General features: G+C 41.6%; 1 protein-coding gene across 1 annotated transcript in view; it reads left to right on the forward strand.

Moving 5' to 3' along the window:
- Positions 1 to 18,358, forward strand: part of baz1b (bromodomain adjacent to zinc finger domain, 1B) — a 97,527-nt gene that overhangs the window by 71,386 nt on the left and 7,783 nt on the right. Inside the window, exon 16 of the mRNA XM_060847897.1 lies at positions 120 to 274. Coding sequence (XP_060703880.1) covers positions 120 to 274 — 155 coding nt within the window. The remainder of the gene's footprint in view (positions 1 to 119; positions 275 to 18,358) is intronic.

The following is an 18,358-nucleotide window of genomic DNA, read 5'->3' on the forward strand; positions in this document are numbered from 1 at the left end:
TCCAGCTTTAACTTTGAACAAAAGTTTTGTCTTTGGATTGGAATGCCACTTGAGTCGTAAAGCATGAAAGAATATATATTGTTAGTAGAGTGATTGCATATAATTCTTGCTCTTTAAAGTGAGGCCCAGGAAAGCTGCCAAAGGAAAACCAGGCTCTCAGGGCCGTCCTCCTAGGCAGGCCAAACAGCCGGGGAGGAAAAAGGCCCTACACAGTCACAGCAGGAACACTCGACACAAGACATCACCTGTCAACGGTGTGGACATTGATGAGCTGGTAAGTACAGAGTGTCAAAATTTCAGGACTGGCAACAAGAGAGTTGCAAAATGAACAGGTGTTTGTCTGCAAGCTCCTCAACCTTGTATTGTGTACTGCAATCTGGACTCAAGGTAACAAATATTCAGCTCCATGGAGACAGTCTGATCTAGTTTACAGCTTCTTGACCAATGTCTCAAGGAAAACATCAACTAATTTCTATTTTGAAAAAGTATGTATCTTCTACTTTATCAGACAAATGAAAGTTCAGTTAGTGCTGTTATTCAGAATTGTGTTCTAGCTAAATCATGCTTATGTAAGTTTCAGTTACATGTTAGCCATGAAGTGGCATCATTTGAGAAAGGAGAAGAGAAAAGGATTGTAGATTCTAGCCCCAAAATCTGATTATTTAAGTCAGCACTTGCAGTAGAAGGGGTGATTATACACTAAAATACCCGATATTGGGAATATAATTTTTCAAGACTAATATTTTTAGGTCAGTGGAACAGTACAAAACGTGTGCAGCATTTCATACTCAAGTATTTGTGCCCCTTTTCACCAACTGCTCTTTGCAATCCTACATGACTTGAGTTACTGATCTAAACAAGCCTGGTAAATCTCCAACTCTGCTGATTTTGTTGGCATTGGTGGATATCACTTCAGTCAGCCTGAATTAGATAGGTGAGAATTGCCTTTGATTAACACCTTGGAGTAGCAATATCGTTGGCAAGTGTGTTCTCATAATCTGGGCACTAGGTAAATAACAATGAGTTCTGTGGGAAGAGGTTTACATGTTCAAAAAGGCAACCCAAATTGTGAATGAGTTCTTTCTGGAGTCCATTCACAAGTTGCAGCACAATGCAGGACATTAGAAAGCAGCTGCATTGTGTACAGGAAATGTACATCTGTTGGATCTTCAGATTTTAAAACCATGTGTGGGATAGTGTTCGTGAGTCAGATGTTCGTAAATTGGGGACCCGCAACTGTCGGGAAACCTTTACCAGACACAAATCAACCTCTTCAAAAGGGTTCAGGTAGGTAAAATGACTAAGGGAGAAAATGAATAAAGCCACGTGCGTGAATTTGAATTTCATCAGATAAATATTATTTACTGTGGAGAATGCATTGATTTACTTCACCAATTTTATACAATAGAAATTAATCCAACTTAAGTTGTATGTGGATAGACTGTGCTTCCAAATAACAATGATACCCAAGGTGAATCAATTTCAGTTTGTGTTATGATTTGTAGATTTTTGCAGAAACTGTGTTTCACTGGGTTTTGGATCTTTAGGATAGAGTAATCATGACCAATCTATATTTGCTAGGCCTAGGAGTACATTACACACGCTTTAAGACAGCAAATTGGATGAAGATAGTTGAGAGAACTATTGAACATATCCAAATCGGTAATGTCCAGCAAATTGTAGGAATTATGTACACCTCAGTGGCGTATTATTGATAGGAGAAGGATGGAAAGTGGTTCAGGCTTCCAGAACCTAATTCAAGTTCCATGGTGGAATCCTCATTGTCATCACAACCATAAAATTGTCTTCCAATTGCAGATAACACCAGCTTAAATTTTCATATGAAATATGTTTTTAACAAAAATGATATATTTCCCAGTCATTCAGAGACAGCATTGTTATTACCTTACCAGAAATTGGATGTGGGAATATGGCAGTATATTCTCAGACACTGGTTTCCCTTATTCTCTTGAGGTGCTTTAAAATTGTTAACAACTTAAAACTCCGAAAAATAGGAAGATCGGTCATTTCGAATGATGTGATGTGATGAAGGCAGGTGTTCTAAAAAAAATCTAATGTGTTTGCCTTCGAGAGCAAAGAGAGTACAGTCTGAAACCTGAAATGCAAGCTCTCATTTGGAGTGAAATCGTTAAGTGACAAATTATTGTAGATTTCCTCCTCTTTCCCTAAAAGTAATAATCAAGCTGTGTTATTATGGGAAGTTTATTTTTATTTCAGTTATGCATGTTGATGCATTGTTTCTCACTCTCTTCGATTTTGTTTTGTTAAAAAATATTTCCAAGAGTTCGTTGTTGGTATTACACCCCTTAACAAGTGTAGCAATATTTTTTCTACACACTGGTGAGGGCTATAAAACTATGACAAGCTGAATTTACTGCCTTCCTGGTCAGTGACTTTTTAAAATAACAATATTTCCAGCATTAACAAGCTAGTAACCAGCCCAGTGTGTTTAGCATAAGCATCCGTTGTGCTCATGTCCAGCAAATAAAATCAGACAAATCGCTCTTTCCAAGTAATTAATTTAAAAAGAGAAAACTTTGCAGAAAATGCAGTTTAAAAAATATCTGTATTGTATTCATGATCATAGCAGAGAGTGTTTTACAGCCAGTATTTCTGTACTAAGTCACTGTAGAGATATGGCAGTCTGTTTGTGCAGAGCTAACGCCTACAAACAGGAATATAATGACCAAATATCTGTTGTTGTGATATCGATTGAAGGATAAATAATGACCTGGACTCTGGGAATGTTTTCTTTGCTATTGGTGAAAATAGTGCCACAAAATCTTTTCTACAGCCAAAGAAGCAAGCAGAGCCCAGATTGAAGATCTCACCTGAAAGATGGTACTCCTGACAGTGCAGCATTTCTTCAGTACTGCACAGGATTGTCAGCTGTGATGTTGGTGCTGAAGAACTGGAGTGGCTAGCTGATAATACTACCTTTTGAGCTGGAACTGACTTTGTGGACAGACTATTTTTTCATTCATGAGATGTGGATGTTGCTGGCTAGTCCATCATTTTCTGCCCACCTCACTTGCTCTTGAGAAAGTGGTAATGAACTCCCTTCACAAATTTTGATGGACTTCATTTTGATGTATCTCAATGCCTTTTGGGAGCGAATTCAATAATGGTGTTATTGATCCATTAACACCAAAGGGACAATAATATAGCTCCAAGTCCGGGTAATGAATGGCTTGAAGATAAACTTGCAGGTGGTGGTGTTCCCATTTGTCTGCTGCCCGTGACCTTTGAGAGTGTGGTTGTAAGTTTGGAAGATGCTGTTGAAGGAGCCTTGCTGAATTTCTACAGTAGAGTGGATTCTGGGTAATCTAAGATGAAGAACAGTTTAAAAAAATTGTTGCTGTAAGATCTACTCCTTTTTTTTAGGTATTTCAGATGTTGGAGGTGATTTCCTCTAATTCCAGGAGCAGTAATTACTGTTTTATATGCTCTTGCATTGTTTTGAAACTTTGGGCAGAAAAGGAACAAACAACAGCACTTTAGAAGTCAGGAAGAGAGACAGAGATCTCACAGTCAAAGAAAGAAACCTACAGACAGCAGTAAATCTGCACAGTTACTGCCTGTGCTGTTTGAGTTCAAATATCTCTGGACATCGGAGTGCGTCTAAGAAAAATTAACCAACAATGAAATTCATAAGCTAACCTTGGAGCAACATGTGTGGGAGAGCTCACAGCACAGGAGGTTAAGTGCATAGTCTTTCAGTGTAACCTTGCTATAAATTTACAATAGTGAGTAGAGTGGGTTCTTTTTTGATTATATGTTTTATTGAGATCTGTCTCTTGATAAACTTTAAAAATATAAAACATAGGTCAAAGTTATTTTTAGAGCAATAAGACTGCTATTTTCCACGTCTGCAGGTTGTGAAGGAGCAAAGATGGCCTTTAGGACAAGTGATGTGCTCTTCCAGTCAGTTGTGAGAGATGAGGGAGAGTTTCCATGTACTGATGATAATGTCTACAGGAAGTGTCTTTGGTTGTGAATCCTAGCAGATCGCATGGATCGGTTGGAGTGGCAGTTAGAAGCAATGAGAGGTTTACAGGAACTAGGGGGTGTGTTGGATGGAATTTATAGGAAGGGGACAAACCACAGATACAGTCAGGTAGATGGGTACCTCCAGGAAGGGTAGGCACATAGTGCAAGAGTCTCCAGTTGCTATCTCCATCTCAAACAAGTATGCTGTTTTGCAAAATGTAGACGGTGATGGACTCTCCAGTGAACGTAGCACAAACAACCAAGTTTCTGGTAGCAAGACTGGCTCTCATATTATGAGGGATATGTCCGGTTCCAGGCTCTCAATTGTGTTAGGGAAGTGTCTAGTCAGAGGCACAGACAGACGTTTCTGCTGCCAGCAGTGAGAATTCAGAATGGTGAATTGCCTCCTTGGTGCAAGGCTCAAGGTTATCTTGGAGAGAGTGCAGAATATTCTCAAAGGAGAGAGGGGCCAGCAAGAGGTAGTTCTGCACATTGAAATTAATGACATAGGAAGAGGAAAGAATGAAATTCTGAAGGGAGAATATCGAGAGTTAGGCAGGAATATAAAAAGAAGGTCCTCACGAATAGTAATATTTGGATTGCTGCCAGTTACTACAAGCTAGTGAAAGTAGGAATAAAAGGATAGAGCAGATGAATGCATGGCTGAAGAGCTGGTGCAGGGGGAGGGGTTCACATTTTTAGATAATTGGAATCTCTTCTGGAGTACAAGAAGGATAGATTGCACCTGAATTGGAAGGGAACTAATATATTGGCAGGGAGATTTGCTAGAACTGCTTCGGAGGATTTAAATTAGTGGGATGGAGGGTGGAGGCATGGCGTGGGGCAGGGGAGGGGCATTGGGGGCGTGGGGAGTGAGACTCAGAGATAATGAGGAAAGAGATCAGGACAGTTGATAAAAGGAGCAAGTCAAGCAGGAACAAAGCAGAGAACAAGGTAGGACTGACAAATTAAACAGCATTTATTTCAATGCAAGAAGCTTAGCAGGGAAGGTAGGTGAACTCAGGGCATGGTTAGGAACATGGGACTGAGATATCATAGCAATTACAGAAACATGGCTCAGGGATGTACAGGACTGGCAGCTTAATGTTCCAGGATATACATGCTGTAGGAAGGATGGAAAAGGGGGCAAGAGAGGAGGGGGAGTGGCGTTTTTGATAAGGAATAACATGATAGAAAGCATTTGGTGTTCGGGACAATATTCCTGGAAATACGTCCAGGGAAGTTATTTGGGTGGGAGAACTAGCCATTTGGATACAGAACTGATTTGATGGTAGAAGACAGAAGCTGGTGGTGAAGGGTTGCCTTTCAGACTGGAGGCCTGTGACCAGAAGTGTGCCACATTGGTCGATGCTAGGTTTACTGCTTTTCATCATTTATATAAATGATTTGGATATGGACATAAGAGGTATAGTTAGTAAGTTTGCTGATGACACCAAATTTGGAGGTGTAGTGGACAGCGAAGAAGGTTACCTCAGAGTACAGCAGGATCTTGATCAGATGGGCCAGCAGGCAGAGGGGTGGCAGATGGAGTTTAATTTAGATCAATGTGAGGTTCTGCATTTTGGAAAGGGAAATCTAGGGCAAGACTTACACATTTAATGGCAAGGTCCTGGGGAGTGCAGGTTCATATTCCTTGAATGTAGAGTTACAAGTAGATATGATCGTGAAGAAGGCATTTGATGTGCTTTGCTTTATTGGTCAGAGCATTGGGGAAAAGTAGTTGCGAGGTCATGTTGTGGTTTTACAAGACATTGGATAGGCCAGTTTTGGTATACAGTGTGTAATTCTCATCTCCCTCCTACCAAAGGGTGTTGTGAAACATGAAAAGGTTCAGAAACGATTTACAAGGATGTTGCCAGGATTGGAAGATTTGAGCCAAAGGGAGAGGCTGAATAGGCTGGGGCTGTTTTCCCTGGAGCTTCAGAGCTGAGGGCTAACCTTGAAGAGGTTTATAAAATCATGAGGCACATGGATAGGGTGAATAGACAAAGTATTTTCCCTGGATTGGGGGAGTCAAGGACTAGAGAACTTAGATTTAGGGTGAGAGGAGAAAAATTTAAAAGAGACCTATAAGGCAACTTTTTCACCCAGGGTGGTGCGTGTATGGAATGAGCTGCCAGTGGAAGTGGTGGAAGCTGGACCAATTCAACATTTAAAAGGCATCTGGATAGGTATATGAACAGGAAGGGTTTCGAGGGATATGGTCCAAGAGCATGTTCCGTGTTCCCAGAAACATGTAGAGTAAGAGCTATTGCTTGAAGGTGGGAAACTGGATTGCTTTTCCAGGCAATCTTAAAAGCCACCCTGCCTTAATTCAGCTGTCACCATAAAATGTTACTTAATAGGAGCAAATTACTGTTGATGTTGGAATCTGTACTGAAAATAACAAATGCTGGCTATCACAGGCAGCATCTGTGGAGAGAAAGCAAGCTAACTTTTTGAGTCTAGATGACTCTTCGTACTTCTTCCACAATGATGGTACAGTTGCAAAGGACTTTGTTAACCAAAGTTATAGAAGTAGAAAGTAACTCTGCCTTGCTAAATTTTGAAAAATCAGTTTTTGCTTCTCTAGTGCTGATGGACCTTCCACTGAACCTCCGGTTTGAGAATCCTCTTCGATCCTTAATTAGATGTCAAGTTCGCCTCTTCCCAATGGCCAATTTGCAAAGAAATCACAGCTGGTTATCTATTCCCTGTACATTGTAGGAATTTGAGCCTGGTAATGGTAGTGTGAAGCCTGTGGGGAAAATCCTGCAGTCTGTGTGGTCAATGTAAAGTGGCTCTGTTAGTTTCTGTAATCTTATCTACAGACTTAACCTGAGTACATCTATAGAGAAACTTTGTAGCTAGTTCTTTTAAGATTCTTATGAGGCAGCTGTAAACTTGTGAGTTTTCTTCCTGTTTAGATGGGCTAATTGATCTCAATAGCTGCTTACATTTGTGTTTATCTGTACGTCTGTTCCTTCGCACAGGCCTTCTACAAGTTTTGCCTTTCCCACTTGCTCTTTATATATATTTCTTAATGCTTCACATTTTGTGTCTGTCTCGAGCTCTCCGTACGGTATTATGGAGGCCAAAAGTATGTTTCCAAGCTTTATGGTTCTTCACTTGGGTGAGAAAAAGTCTCCTGAACCTTTTCCTGAAAAGTATAATAACCACTGCAATATGTATTAAGTTATGGGCATGCCAATCATCAGGAGTCCTAATTTTTATTTTTGTTAAGTCGTGAGCTTTGCTACGAGTGGTGTGGGGTAATTCAACTGATAATCATTCTATCTCTGTTCTGCATCCCATACCTGCGCTGTATCCTCCTTAAACAAGCTTATACAACTAAACGATTCAAATGTGTACTGTAATTATGGAGTGTCAGTCATTGACTGCAGAATACACAGGCAAAAGAAAAACTGACAGAATCTGGTCTTCCATGGACTTGGAAATGGTCAGGCTTTAAAGCATGGGGAAAAGGAGCCAACAAGCAGAATACTAGGCATCTGGCAAGGTTGTACATGTTGTACCTGAACCCTACCAGCCATGTGCTTGGCAGCAACCAATAAAAAGTACCAGTGATCAGATTGGTAGATATCTATTATCCACAAATCATTCAGATCCCAGAGAATGGATATTCAGTTGTGGATGATTTAGCAGCATTGAGGATTATTGTTCTCTGTACTCTTCCCCTACCCGGCCTCCTAAAAATGTGCCTTCTGACCCAGGGTCATGAAATTCTTGCCTTTGAGAAATTGACATTGGCATTTCAGCTATGCTGGTGGATCTTTTCTTCTTCTCCGACTTGGAGTTGATCAAGCAAGAGACGTCAGGAAATTATTCTGGGCTGGACAAAGGGAGCAAGAAATCAGCAGATGATTTGTGACATATCTCAACAGAGATGTTCTTGACCCTTACGCTTTGTGAATTATTGAGAAATGATTCATGGGTTGTTAAAAGGGTTTAAAATAGGACTCAATATCTGTAGGCTGGGAGGTCCAATTAGTATCAGAATCCCAATAATGTAGCTGCAGGCTCAGACTGTTTGTACTGTTGACAGTTGTTGGTGGCCTGCTGGGGTTGGTGAGAGTCGCAGCACTCAGACAGCTGTCCTGTTGTACTTCAGCCAAACAGAAGTGGGGTTGTCTTTCATGGGCAGCAATTATCAGGAGACCAAATAAACAGTATCTACAGACCCAACCCGATAATCCAACCTCATTTATCACAGTCAGATTCTGGAGGATAAATCAGTGCAGAGTGCATTGGAGATGTATGTGTTTCTGTACTGACATCTCTCGTGCAGTTGTGATTAAAGAGTCTGTGTAAGATAAAGCATGCTATTCCTGTTACTAGAATTGTAGTAAGATGTAATGGACCTGTCAGGTTCTATCTGTATTTAAACTGTGGAAGGTCAAGCTGTGTCTTATATATTTATAAACATTTGAAGCTGGTCTGTTAATTTCAGCTCATCTCCGGTCATAGTCCTGGTAAAGTACTGAAAGCAACATCACACAGGTTTGTTGCACCTAACCAGGCTGGTGAGCTGTAAATCAAGCACTGCTATTCCTAGTATCAGCACATAAGTTAAAAGTTTTAAAAATAGCTAGAATTCCCCAACTTATCTATCTTTTAGATCCAGGTTGACAGAAAACATGGACTAGTTTTCTGTACTTAACAAGAGTTACTATTTATTATAAATGAATAGATTCTAACTATAGATAATCAATATGAGCACTCAACATACAACTCTACTAGTTAAAACTCTTAAGCACCTAAAAACTCCTCTACACACAGATATAGCCCTAAAAAAAATGGTGCTATGGATAAAAAGAATGACTGGGAAGGCAATTCAGCAATCTCGTCCACAGGGATTCTCAGCCCCCTTGGCCCACAAGCCTCATTCCTGATAAATGGCTTATGCCCAAATCGTCGATTCTCCTGTTCCTCGGGATGCAGCCTAACCGGTTGTGCTTTTCCAGCACCACACTCTCGGCACTACCAATAAAGGCAACTGTACCAAGCACTGCCTTCATTATCTTGTCTACCTGTGTCTCCACTTTTAAGGAATTATGAACCTGCACCCCAAAATCTCTAAGTTAGGCAACACTCCACAGGACCTTACCATTCAGTGTATAGGTCCTGCCCTGATTTGTCCTACCAAAATATTGTACCTCCCATTTGTATAGATTAAACTCCATCTGCCCATCTGATCAAGATCCTGTTGTAATCTTCTTCGCTGTCCACTACACCACCAATTTTGGTGTCACCTGCAAACTTACTAGCTATACCTCCTTTACTCACATTCAAATTCCAACTAAATAGTATATTTCCTTGACTCCAGGACAGCTTCATCCTCCAGCTCTGTAATATTCTACTGAAACAAGACTATTCTTTCCCTATTTTTCCAGAACACTGTATCAGGAACGTAAATAACTATTTCTGCCTTTCTCTTAAGCCACATTCATTTATCACCACATCAAATGTCCAGATGTCTGTTTGCTTCATTCTGACCATAAATTCGGCACAAATCCTAATATATATGCACCTGCAAACCTGAATTAAGTCTTATTGTATTCCTTTTGCTCTGATCTTCTGCAGTGCTTTACCATTCCTTACCCTTATGCTATCTGTCTGCCCAAATGCATTCTATTCCTTTGTTTCTTCTTTCTAAAACCACATCCCTTTTGCAAATTAATTTAACTTCTCGTCCACAATATCTGACCATTTCCTCTTTTGTGTATCATCTTTCTCTGAGGTTATTTACTGCCTTGAAGTTCTGTCCCTTTTCAAAAGCCAATTCATATCACTTTTTAGTCAAACATTTTAACCCCACCCAAGATTAACATAAGAGCTAGGAGCAGGAGTAGGCCACCTGGCCCATCGAGCCTGCTCCGCCATTCAGTAAGATCATGGCTTATCTTTTCATGCATTCAGATCCACTTATGTGCCCCCTCACTATAACCCTTAATTCCTTGACTGTTCAAAAAATTATCTATCTTAGCTATAAAAACATTTACTGAGGAAGCCTCAACTAATTCACAGGGCAGGGAATTCCATAGATTCACAACTCTCTGGGTGAAGAAGTTTCTTCTCAATTCAGTCCTAAATCTGCTCCCCCTAATTTTGAGGCTATGCCCACTTGTCCTAGTTTCACCTGCCAGTGGAAACATCCTCTCTACTTCTATCTTAACTGTTCTCTTCATATTTTTATATGTTACAAAATGATCACACACCCACACACACCACACAGCACCCCCCAATTCTTCTAAATTCCACTGAATATAATCCCAGTCTACTCAGTCTCTCCTCATAAGCCAACCCACTCAACTCTGGAATCAACCTAGTGAACCCTCTTTGCACCCCCTCTAGTACCAGTACATCCTTTCCCAAGTAAGGGGACCATAACTGCATGCAGTACTCCAGGTGTGACCTCACCAGCACCCTGTACAGCTGCAACATAACCTCTCTGCTTTTAAACTCAATCCCTTTAGCACTGAAGGACAAAATTCTATTTGCTTTTCTAATCACCGGCTGCACTTGCAGACCAACTCTCTGTGATTCATGCACGGGTACCTCCAAGTCCCTCTGCACAGCAGCATGCTGCAATGTTTAACCATTCCAGTAATAGAGTAAAAAGTGAGGTCTGTAGATGCTGGAGATCAGAGCTGAAAATGTGTTGCTGGTTAAAGCACAGCAGGTCAGGCAGCATCCAAGGAACAGGAAATTCGACGTTTCGGGCCAGAGCCCTTTATCAGGAATGAGGAGAGGGTGCCAGGCAGGCTAAGATAAAAGGTAGGGAGGAAGGACTTGGGAAGGGGCGATGGAGGTGGGATAGGTGGAAGGAGGTCAAGGTGAGGGTGATAGGCCGGAGTGGGGTGGGGGCGGAGAAGTCAGGAAGAACATTGCAGGTTAGGAGGGCGGTGCTGAGTTCAAGGGAATCGACTGAGACAAGGTGGGGGGAGGGGAAATGAGGAAACTGGAGAAATCTGAGTTCATCCCTTGTGGTTGGAGGGTTCCCAGGCGGAAGATGAGGCGCTCTTCCTCCAACCGTCGTGTTGTTATGTTTTGGCAATGGAGGAGTCCAAGGACCTGCATGTCTTCGGTGGAGTGGGAGGGAGAGTTAAAGTGTTGAGCCATGGGGTGGTTGGGTTGGTTGGTCTGGGCGTCCCAGAGGTGTTCCCTGAAGTGTTCCGCAAGTAGGCGGCCCATCTCCCCAATATAGAGGAGGCCAAATCGGGTGCAGCGGATGCAATAGATGATGTGTGTGGAGGTGCAGGTGAATTTGTGGCGGATATGGAAGGATCCCTTGGGGCCTTGGAGAGAAGTAAGGGAGGAGGTGTGGGCGCAAGTTTTGCATTTCCTGCGGTTGCAGGGGAAGGTGCCGGGAGTGGAGGTTGGGTTTGTGGGGGTGTGGACCTGACGAGGGAGTCACGAAGGGAGTGGTCTTTGCGGAACGCTGATAGGGGAGGAGAGGGAAATATATCCCTGGTGGTGGGGTCCGTTTGGAGTTGGCGGAAATGACGGCGAATGATACGCTGTATACGGAGGTTGGTGGGGTGGTAGGTGAGAACCAGTGGGGTTCTGTCTAGGTGGCGGTTGGAGGGGCGGGGCTCAAGGGCGGAGGGGTGGGAAGTGGAGGAGATGCGGTGGAGGGCATCGTCGATCACGTCTGGGGGGAATCTGCGGTCCTTGAAGAAGGAGGCCATCTGGGCTGTACGGTGTTGGAACTGGTCCTCCTGGGAGCAGATGCGGTGGAGACGAAGGAATTGGGAATATGGGATGGAGTTTTTACAGGGGGCAGGGTGGGAGGAGGTGTAGTCCAGGTATCTGTGGGAGTCAGTCGGTTTATAGTAGATGTCTGTGTTGAGTCGGTCGCCTGAGATAGAAATGGGCGCCTTTTGTCATCCCTAAACTTTGACACAATACACGTGATCCCCAACACCAAATCATCTATGTAAATTGTGAATAATTGCGATCCCAATACTGATCTCTGAGGCACACCACAACTCTCTGATTGCCAACCAGAAAAGCACTCATTCATCCACACTGTTTGCTTCCTGTTGGTTAACCAATCCTCTAAACATGTCAGTACATGCCTGTAGTGCCTTTCATCTTTATCTTATGCGGCAGCCATTTAAGTGGCACCTTGTTGAATGCCTTTTTGGAAATCCAGTTACCTCACATCTACTGGGTCCCTGTGTCCACTGTGCTCATATTGTCTTCATAGAATTCCAGTAGATGAATTAAACATGACCTGCCCTTTATGAGCCCATGCTGTCTCTGCCTAACAGGACAATTTCTATTTAGATGTTTTGCTATTTCTTACTTGATAATAGGTTCAAGCATTTTGCCCACTACAGAGGTTAAGGCAACCGGTCTGTAATTCCCTATCTTTTGTCGACCTCCCTTTTTAAAGACTGGTGTCATAGGTGTTGTTTTCCAATCTGCTGGAACCGCCACAGAGTTCAATGAATTTTGGAAAATTACTACAAGTACATTTGCTATTTCTCCCGCCATCTGTTTTAGCACCCTGGGATGCATTCCATCAGCGCCAGGAAACTTCTCTACCTTTAGCTCCATTAGCTTGCCCAACGCTATCTCTTTTGTGATAATGATTGTTTCCAGGCCCACACCTACTTTTGTTTCATTGTTGATTGCTGGTATGCTATTTGTGTCCTCCACTGTGAAGACCAACACAAAATACCTGTTCATTGCCTCATCCGTTTTCTCAATATCCCATCATTAATTCCTCCTCCTTATTCTCTAAAGGTCCATAGAGTCAAAGAGATGTACAGCATGGAAACAGACCCTTCGGTCCAACTCATCCATGCTGACCAGATATCCAAAATTAATCTAGGACAATTTGCCAGCACTTGGCCCATATCCCTCTAAACCCTTTCTATTCAGTAATTATCCATCTGCCTTTTAAATATTATAATTGTACGAGCCTCCGCTGCTTCCTGTGGCAGTTCATTCCACAATGTTTACTTTAGCCACTCTTTTCGTTTTATATATTTATACAAACGTTTGCTATCGGTCCTTATATTCTGAGCTAGTTTATTCTCATAATCTATCTTACTTTTCTTTATCGCTTTTTTGTGGCTTTCCATTGACCTTCGAAATTTTCCTAATCTTCTAGTTTCCTGCTGATCTTGGCCACTTGTATGCCTTCTCTTTCAATTTGATAGCCTCCCTTATTTCCTTAGGCACATGGCAGATTACCTCCTTTCAGACTGTTCTTCCTTTTCACTGGTATATACTTTTGCTGAGCACTCCAAAAAATTACTTTGGAAGCCCTCCACTTCATCAGCGATCCCACCATAAAGTTTTTGCTACCAGTCTAGCTAACCCATTCCTCATCCTATTGTTGTCTCTGATAATAGACAGGTGTTAATCCACCAGCCTGACTTGGTAATGATTCCTGCTTTATTCACGCCACAGAGAGATGTACAGTACGGAAACAGACACTTCAGTCCAACTCGTACCAATCAGATATCCCAACTCAATCTAGTCCCACCTGCCAGCACCCGGCCCATGTCCCTCCAAACCCTTACTATTAATATACCCATCCAGATGCCTTTTAAATGTTGCAATTGTACCAGCCTCCACCACTTCCTCTGGCAGCTCATTCCATACACGCACCACCGTCTGCGTGAAAAAGTTGCCTCTTAGGTCTCTTTTATATTTTTCCTCTCTCATCCTAACCCTATGCCCTCAAGTTCTGGGCATAAAGTAGTGGAGCCAGGCCTCCAGTCTGAAAAGCAACCCTCCACCATCACTCTCTGTCTTCTACCTTTGAGCTAGTTCTGTATCCAAAAGGCTAGTTCTCCCGGTATTCCATTAGATCTAACTTCGCTAACCAGTCTCCAATGGGGAACATTGTCAAACGCCTTATTGAAGTACATATAGATCAGATTTATCACTCTGCTCTTATCAATCCTCTTTGTTACTTCAGAAAACTCAATCCAGTTTGAGAGAAATGATTTACCATAAGCAAAGCCATGTTAACTATCCCTAATCATTCCTTGCCTTTCCAAATACATGTACATCCTGTCCCTCCGGATTCCCTCCAACACGTCTGGCTCACTGGTCTATATTTCCCTGGCTTGTCCTTACCACCTTTCCTAAATAGTGGCACCACGTTAGCCAACCTCCTGTCTTCCGACACCTCATCTGTGACTATCGATGATACAAATATCTCAGCAAGGGGTCCAGCAATCACTTCCCAAGCTTCCCACAGAGTTTTAGGGTACACCTGATCAAGTCCTGGGGATTTATACACTTTATGCGTTTCAATACATCAAGCACTTCCTCCTCTGTAATTTCGACATTTTTCAAGATGTCACCATCTATTTCCCTACAGTCTATATCTTCGATGTCCTTTTCCACAGTAAACAATGATGCAACATACTAATTTCGCATCTCCCCATTGCCTGTGGCTCCACACAACGGCTGCCTTGCTGATCTTTGAGGGGCCCTATTCTCTCCCTAGATACCCTTTGTCCTTAATGTATTTGTGAAAACCCTTTGGATTCTCCTTAACCCTATTTGCCAAAGTTATCTCATGTCCCCTTTTGCCCTCCTGATTTCTCGCTTAAGTATACTCCTACTGCCTTTGTACTCTGCTAAGGATTCACTCGATCTATCCTGTCTATACCTGACATATGTTTCCTTCTTTTCTTAACCAAATCCTCAATTTCTTGAGTCATCCAGCATTCCCGACACATACCAGCCTTTTCTTTCACCCTAACAGAATATACTGTCTCTGGGCTCTCTTTATCTCATTTTTGAAGGCTTTTCATTTTCCAGCCATTCCTTTACCTGCGAACATCTGCCCCCAATCAGCTTTTGTTAGTTCTTTCCTAATTCCGTCAAAATTGACCTTTCACCAATTTAGAACTTCAACTTTTAGATTAGATCTATCTTTTTCCATCACTAATTTTAAACTAATAGAATTATGGTCGCTGGCCCCAAAGTGCTCCCCCACTGAAACCTCAGTCACCTGCTCTGCCTTATTTCCCAAGAGTAGGTCAAGTTTTGCACCTTCTCTTTAAGGTACATCCACATACTGAATCAGAACGTTTCCTTGTACACACTGAACAAGTACCACTCCATCTAAACTCAACAGTATGGCAGTCTATGTTTGGAAAGTTAAAATCCTCTACCATAACCACTCTATTATTCTTACAGATAACTGAGGTCTCCTTACAAATTTGTTTCTCAATTTATAGCTGACTATTAGGAAGTCTATAATACAATCCCAATAAGGTGATCATCCCTTTATTATTTCTCAGTTCCATCCAAATAACTTACCTGGATGTATTTCTGGGAATGTCCTCCCTCAGTATGGCTGTAATGCTATCCCTTATCAAAAACGCCATTTGCCTTCTTCTCTTGCCTCCCTTTCTGTCCTTCCAATAGTATTTGTATCCTGGAACATTAAGCTGCTAATTCTGTCCATCCATCAGCCATGTTTTCTGTAATTGTTATGATATCCCAGTCCCATGTTCCTAACCACGCCCTGAGTTCATCTGTCTTCTCTGTTAGGTCTCTTGCATTGAAATAAATGCAGTTTAATTTATCAGTCCTACCTTGTTCTCTGCTTTGTACCTGCCTACCCTGACTGTTTGACTCACTTCTTTTCTCAACAGTACTAGTCTGAGATTGATGTCTTTCCTCACTATCTCCCCCCCCCCCCCCCGCACAAACTTTACTAAGTTAAATCGTCCCAAACAGCTTTAGCACATTCTCCCTGCCAATATTAATCTCCTTCCAATTCAGATGCAATCTGTCCTCATTGTTCAGGTCACTTCTACCCCTGAAGGGATTCCAGTGATCCAAAAATGTGAATCCTTCTTTCATACACCAGCTCCTCAGCCATTCATTCATCTACTCCATCCTCCTACTCCTACTCTCAGTAGCTCATAGCACTGGGAGTAATCCAGATATTACAACTCTCGAGGACCTCCTTTTTAAATTCCTGCCTAACTCTATATTCTCCCTTCAGAATCTCATTCTTTTCCCTTCCTATGTTGTTGGTTCCAATGTGTACAATGACCTCCTGCTGAGCCTTCTCTCCTTTGAGGACATTCTGCACCCTCTCTGAGACATCCTTGATCCTGGCACCAGGAAGGCAACACACAATTCTGATTTCTTGCTACTAGCCACAGAAACATCTATCTGTGCCTCAGACTAGAGAGTCCCCTAACACAATCGATCTCTTGGAACCCAACGTACCCCTCATTGCATTAGAGCCCGTGTCGATACCGGAAACATTGTTGTTCGTGCTACGTTCCCCTGAGAACCCATCACTCCGACATTTTCCAAAACAGCATACTTGTTTGAAATGAAGACAGCCACAGACGACTCATGTACCACCTACCTACCTCTCTTACCTTTCCTGGAGTTAACCCATCTATGTGACTGTACTGCGACTTTTTCCCTTCCTGTAACTACCATCCATCGCACCCCTTTGCTCTTGTAGATTCCTCATTGCATCTTACTGTCGCTCCAACCGATCCATTCAATCTGATAAGATTCTCAACGAATGGCATTTATTGAAGATATAATCCTCAATAACACGTAAACTCTCCCTAAACTCTCTCATCTGGCAAGTAGAACATACTAAGGGCTATTTTGGCTTCTTCCAATTACAGACCCATAAAATAGAACTGTCTTATTCCTCTACATAACACTGCTACAAGCTAACTTATTACTTAAAAATATAAACCATAAGTTTAATCAAGAGACATATCTCAGTAAAACATACAATCAAGAAAGAACCCACTCTATTCACTACTGCAGATTTATAGTAAAGCCACACTTAAAACGAATCACTTATCTGTTTCAGTAGAGTTGATATAGTAGTGAATGTGAACAACTACTAGGATATCAATATTGTCCCCACATTGTTTCATGCACCATTTGAAGATTAATGAATATTTGTCTCGCTATTTTTTGGTTTTGATTCCTTGAGAGTAGATGTAGCTCAATATTGCCTTCATTGTCAGAAACTTTGCAGTCTGAGAACAATAGTGCAAATTTGTATTTCATGACAGTCAGTACATGGAGCAAAAAAAGTTAGTTATTTCTGCAGACTGTGTATAGTCTCACCTTTCATGGTCTCTGATTAATCCATTGATCTCTAGAGGAAGCATTTGAATAATCCCTGTATCCAAGGTTAATAGAGGTCTCAACTGTATTTACCTGTTTCCACATGCCGCATTCCTTCATTTTGCCTGTATTGAATACATTTTGTATAAAATGTGACTCTATCCTGGCTTCCAGCAACAAAGGAATCTTTATTTTAATTTGTCTTGGAGTGTGGCACTGCTATTTAGACCAACATTCACAGTCCATCCCTAATTGCACCGATGGTAGTTAAGAGTCAACCATATTGCTATCTAGTCTGGAGTCACTTGTAAATCAGATCGTATAAAGATGGCTGATTCCCTTCCTTAAAGGACATTAATCAGCCTGATGTGCTGTTAAGGTATTGACAGTTGGTTGTCATTGGGCCAGCTTTTAACTCAAGATTTAAAAAAAAATTCAAACCTCACCATCCACATTGGTGTTTGAACCATGTTTCTCAGGCACCTGCCAGGAATTCTGGATTACTGATCCAGTGATATCACTACCACCACCAACTTGCTTTAATGTGGATGGTCACAATCTCATTTTTATGCTTGCACTTTCAGGCATGTTATAAAGTGTACTTATAATTTTCAGACTAATGTATAACAGCCCTAATTTATGGCCTCTGAATACAAGGCTTTATTGTCTGAAAATCTGAGTTTTACAGCATATTCCATAGTTGGGTAAATATTGTCATGTAAAAGTGTGAAATACACCCATTGCAAAGTACTCAGTTTAAAACCAATAATTAAACTTTAGTGAGCTGTCATACGATCTGTAATGTTAAAGATTGTGATCTCTATCTGTAACATCTGTCCTCTCATATTTTTCAGTGAGTTCCAATGGTGAGTAGCTAAATCAGTGATCACGGTGCAGTTCTCATTGTGTCCTGAGATAACTGATCTTGGTTCAGGCAGTGGAAGTGAATTTATCATTGGCCTCAATAATCTTGGGCTAATGAGAAAATGAAGCATTAGTTTCAGTCAGTGTAGTCTAGCTGTGACAACCTGCTGGAAGAGAGTTTACAGGCAGGAGTACGAACAGGATCTGATTGAAATGCTTGCTATCAAAGTTTATAAATAAATAATGAGTTTTTGTTTGAGGCATTTTGACGAATAATACAATGTTAAAATCAGCTATTTTAATTAATTTTACATTTTTTTCCTTTTTAATAGTGAAATGCAGTTGAGTTCATAATCACTGGTTT

The sequence above is a fragment of the Hemiscyllium ocellatum genome, chromosome 31, assembly GCF_020745735.1.
Source record: "Hemiscyllium ocellatum isolate sHemOce1 chromosome 31, sHemOce1.pat.X.cur, whole genome shotgun sequence".
NCBI classification, from domain to species: domain Eukaryota; kingdom Metazoa; phylum Chordata; class Chondrichthyes; order Orectolobiformes; family Hemiscylliidae; genus Hemiscyllium; species Hemiscyllium ocellatum.